At 41.3% G+C, this 5,080-nt stretch overlaps 1 protein-coding gene across 2 annotated transcripts in view; it reads right to left on the bottom strand.

Annotated features, from left to right (window-relative positions):
* Positions 1-305: 305 nt before the first annotated feature.
* LOC102202239 (immunoglobulin superfamily member 21-like) overlaps positions 306-5,080 on the bottom strand; it is a 47,503-nt gene continuing 42,728 nt past the window's right edge. For both annotated transcript variants that reach the window (XM_005745905.1, XM_005745906.1), the window contains 8 exons: positions 4,805-4,926; positions 4,587-4,705; positions 4,113-4,228; positions 2,200-2,713; positions 1,992-2,092; positions 1,656-1,848; positions 1,539-1,577; positions 306-903 (listed from right to left, as the gene is read on the bottom strand). In XM_005745905.1, the coding sequence (XP_005745962.1) occupies positions 824-903; positions 1,539-1,577; positions 1,656-1,848; positions 1,992-2,092; positions 2,200-2,713; positions 4,113-4,228; positions 4,587-4,705; positions 4,805-4,926 (1,284 nt within the window). In that variant the 3' untranslated portion in view covers positions 306-823. The remainder of the gene's footprint in view (positions 904-1,538; positions 1,578-1,655; positions 1,849-1,991; positions 2,093-2,199; positions 2,714-4,112; positions 4,229-4,586; positions 4,706-4,804; positions 4,927-5,080) is intronic.

The following is a 5,080-nucleotide window of genomic DNA, read 5'->3' as shown; positions in this document are numbered from 1 at the left end:
AATGCTTTCAATTGTGTAATTTAAGTGATCTAGGTAGCTCTGTTTTGGAAGTTCAGTTAACTCTAGGAATGTGTTTTGGAATTTGTATGTGCTTTTTGGAGTTTGTACGTGCTTTGTCTCTAGGGGCCACCACATATATTTATATATAAACATATATAAATAAAACCACATTTTTTTACATTAGTACGGTAACTCCTTTTGTGCATAATTTTATATTATTGTTTAAAATAAATAAATTAAAGCAACAAAACAACCTGAAGAGCCGGTTCAGAGCTGAAAGAGCCGGCTCTTTTTAGTGAGCCGAGCCTAAAGATCTGGTTCTCTAAAAAGAGCTGGAAATCCCATCACTAGAAGGAACAATCAGACCCCCAAAACATCAGCTATTTTATGTAAGAACGTGAAAGCTGTCCAGATTTGATGATTTCTAGAGAACTTGTTCACCAGATCTTTTTGAATAATAGCCCTAACTAATCAATATTTGATGTGTCTTTGAGTTGGCCTGGGTTGTGGGTTTTTGTTTTTGTTTATATAACATAAATCTGGCAGTCGGAGTGATGCTATGAATCAAAATCCCGGCAGCTGATAATGCTGACTTACAATCTATCTACTATTATCCCTATGGTAGTGGTAAATCTCAAGTATTCCCAAGATTACATGTAAATTGCCTCTGAAACTTCATTCTGTGTCTAATGCAGAATCAGAATGAGTCCTTCCTCCTAGGTGCTCAAGCAGAAGGACTGGTTGGAGGTTTAACTACTTGATGGTCACTGATGGTGCCTCAGGAAGTTGGGTAGTGTGTTTAGCAGCAGAGCAGAGCTTCGGGTCACGTCAGCTCACAGGTGAATCTCAGCAGTAGAATGGTGGATAATGTGAAGGAGTGCCGACCGACTGCTGTGTTGATGGCTGCACACAAACAAGACAAAATTCAAATGCTGATGTAACAACCTCCTATCCAAGCATGTGGTATTTGTACTGTCAACCAGCCAGTTTGTCCTGTTATCTATCAATCCAGTACATGTGTGTGTGTGTGTGTGTGTGTGTGTGTGTGTGTGTGTGTGCGCGCGCAAAACTCCAAAGTTTGAAAATGATCACAAATACATCAAAGTGTCACACTGACAAACACACTGTCCTTTCTTCTAACTACACACCTGGTGCATAAATACTATATAAATAAATAAAAACTGCAAACAGTTTCAAAAATAAACCTTGTACTGTAAATACTTTTGACACATTGATTCATCACTTAATTCAATGCCTTTAACTGTTTTCTATCATGAATTTGCAATTTGGGATTCAGTATCTTCACTCAGGGCACTGTGGACTGGAAGAGCCAGTGACTGAGCCACCAACCTTTGAGTAGCAGATGACCTGCCCTACCTCCTGGAGGTAATCAGATTATGTGTAGTTATTAAAATGTGCTGGGAACTCCCAAAAAGCCCACACCTTGAGGTCACTCTCTTTTTATACTTCTTGTTTTTCTTTTAGACTCGTGCAAAGTTGCCACCGTCACAGTTGTAGCTGTACTGAAACTGACGTACCAATGTAATGTTCTTTTCCTCTCTTCAGTCTTGGGTTGTCTGTAAAAACACAAGATTCGCTTTGAAAAGACCGAAAGCATTGACTGATCAGAACTAATCCCTACACAAACAACTCACCAAACACGATCAGGCGGGTGTGGGTATCTGTGGAGCCCAGAGGATTCTGGGCTGTGCAGCGAAACATGGAGCCATTGAGCTCAGCAGGGACTCTCTCCAGGATGAGTTCCCTTCCGTTATGGACTGCTCTGCCATCGAGCAGATCCCCACCAACCTTGGTCCAAGTGAACATTGGCTCAGGGAAGACTTCACTCTGTGGACACACAGGTGTGTGAGCATGAGAAGCATTTAAAATTTTATGCCATTGAAACTGTCACAGCTATCCAACAGAAGTACTACAAGTTCAGATTTTTAAACTTCACAATGATTTTTAGAGTCTCTGTGTTGAATACTCACTGCAGAAGGTCCCAGCTGGAAGCCCTGGACAGTGATCCGCACTGTATCTCCCACTTTGGCTTTACTGGGACTCATGGACAGCTTAGGTCCTCTGGGAGCAGCTAAGAGGAAAAATGTAAAAATAACACACTGGACACTGAACACATGTGACTGGATTTAAAAACAACTCTGTTTGCATGTTAGCTCAGCCAGTTAGTGAATGACTCACCCAATGTGACCTCAGCTTGCATGGGCATGGATAGAGCTGGGTGGTTGACCTCACAGCTGAATAGAGCCTCATTGTCAAGCTGGGGGTTGAGGCTCCAGGTTAGCATGGCTCTAACCTCCATGGTGCCATCGCCTGCTGCCTGCTGCCGGTGATAGAAGTAATAGAGAGGGTCAGTAGTCTGAACCCAGCGGGGAAATTCCCTGCTCACTATTGTCTCAGGGATAATCTCAGTGGTTTCCTCAGGATTCAGTTCGGACTCTTCTTCTTGGCCCTGAGAGTCAACAGGTCCATTATGGTCTAGCCTGGCCTGCTTCTCCTCTTGCTCCAGCAGGGTCCTCTGGAGTTTGGTGTCATCAACATCTCGACTGGTCAACACCTGGGTACTCCAAAGCCCTGCCTGGTTCATAGTCCAGCTCTTTTTGTGACCTGGGCTCTTACTTTGAACTCCTACTGAAGAAAAAGACTGGGCTGTTGGCACAACATCAATAAGCTCACCATCTCTCTTGAAGTATACCTAAACAGCAGAGAGAGAAAAACTTAGCTCACTAGGCATTTTGAAGACATTTAATCATAAGTCAAGTTCAGCTGGAGAACTCCATTGTGTGTGTTAAAGTTAGTAGGATAGCGCAGAAATGTGAGTCTCATCCACAGCTGTAAAATTTTTAAAAATGCTGGCAGCCACCAGTGCTACCCCTCAGGCTCCTCCTCCATAGATCTATGGTTTAAATCTGAAATCTTCCAGGTGATTTTCAGAAAAGTTGACCTTTGACCTTGACCTTGAAGTTGAGGTCACTGAGATTTTTAGTATTTGCACCTGTGCTATTAATTCATTTGGAAGTCCATGCCGCCTGTTTTCCCACCCGCCCAGTAGATAATAATAACTCAGCCTTTTACGGCTAAGCAGCAACCAGGAAAATCAAATAATCGTCAGGTTGTAATTTTTACAAGTCTATGATATAGACACCAACTTGGACATTATCAAGGTTATTGGCAGTTGCACTTGCTCCTGTTGTCTTCACTGATAGCAGACACTTCTCAGGGGTTGGTAGTGCTAAGACAACTTTACATACAGGATTTGTTCCCCGTGTGGCAACATGTTTAGATTTATCTTTGTTTTTAGTCATTTAGGTTTAGGCATCCAAACAGGCTTACAGTGCAGAAGGGGGAAATGAAATAGGAACAGGGTGAATAACAAAATCTAACCATCCTTTCAGTGTACATAAGAGCTTTTGCATTTTGCTATAAGATGGGTCTGCATTGTTCTTGCTCTATCGCTTTTTTATTTTGTAGTGGCATTTTCAGCAAGAATTGTATCCATCTATTTAATTCTGCTTATCTAGTTCAGGGTCACTGCCTGGGATAGGGCTGAAACTATCTCTGCTGAGGGGGAGGGAGGGAGGGTAGCCAGAATTATGTTTCTAAAATGACATTGCCTCTAATTCTGTTGGCTGCATAAGTGGAAAACACGAAAGCATACTGTAAATAAAGGAGCTGTCACTGCACTGCTGATTGTTGGAGTTTTCCTGCTTACAGCCACATAATATTCTCCAATATTAATTCCCAATGCAATAAATTCCCAATTCCAATGTTCAAAAGAGGTCATCCAGGGTACAGAACACAGTTTTAAATAGCTTTTTTGCTTCCAAATTTCCAACTGCTGTAGGGTGCATCAAGTAGGGGTTATTGCTCTTTTTGTGTGAGCACCAACCAAATCCAGCAGTGCACACTAAATTAATTCTGCAGTGAAAGAAAGGACACAGTTTTCAACTCTATCAGGAAAATATTTGAGTTGTTTCCATATTCATAAATAGGCTGATGATCAACAATTAAGTTATCCTTCCTCACATACTTAGCAGTGATGTAAATACCAAATCTTTCAAGAGAGATAAAGACATAAAAATTCTCCATCTCACCATGGGAGCTGGTTTTGCTCCTGTAACAATGCAAACCAGAGTGAAGTTTTGAGCCTCGTAGCGGCTGAATGGAGCTGGGCTGTTGGCCACCACCACAGAGATAGACTTTGGAGGTACTGGAGAGAAAATACAATGACCAAGGCAGTCAAAGAGGAAGGTGCTTTCATTTCATTGAAGGTGTGTTTAATGAAGCTGAGCTGACACTGGAGTGCAAAGACCTTAAAGAGCAAAAATTTCAAAACATTACAATAATGTTTTTTTACTATTTTTACAACTTATTACCCCAGTGTAATGAATTCTTCCTGTAAAATATACACCAATGGCAAATTATAACCAAACTATAGCTATAATGAAATACTTTACAATACTTCCATAAATTACTACAGAATTTAGTAAAAGATATACATGGTGCCAAGAGAAAACCACTGATACAGCCAGAGATGTTCATGGGACAACATGAGTATGAATACATACCTATGACAGTGAGGGTGATACTGCTAGAGGCTAGAATAACTTTGTCTTTGGAATTTCTGTCATAAATCCCTACATGGCACTCATACAGGCCATCATCCTCCATGTGAACTTCTGGAAGTCTGTTCATGCAAAGAATGATTTTTATTAACAACTCAGATTTTCTGTGGAAAATTATCATAGAGCATAACAAAAACACTATTTCAGTGTACTAGTCTCACCGAACTGTTGACTGGTATACTAGGTCCTCCCGTTTGCGGTTGTCCTCCATGTTGGAGTAGCTAGTGTTGTACATGGCATTATAGCTGAAAATCTTTTGCTTGGCACTGGCTCCTTCAATAATCTGCCAGGGAGAAGTACATTAGAATTAGAATCAATTGAACTAGAGGAGGCGGACCATATAGATACAGTGGGGCAAAAAAGTATTTAGTCAGCCACCGATTGTGCAAGTTCCCCCACCTAAAATGATGACAGAGGTCAGTAATTTGCACCAGAGG

This window comes from Pundamilia nyererei, unplaced genomic scaffold (genome assembly GCF_000239375.1).
Source record: "Pundamilia nyererei isolate P.nyererei 1_Seehausen unplaced genomic scaffold, PunNye1.0 scaffold00169, whole genome shotgun sequence".
NCBI lineage: Eukaryota > Metazoa > Chordata > Actinopteri > Cichliformes > Cichlidae > Pundamilia > Pundamilia nyererei.
This window is presented reverse-complemented; position numbering and strand designations above follow the sequence as displayed.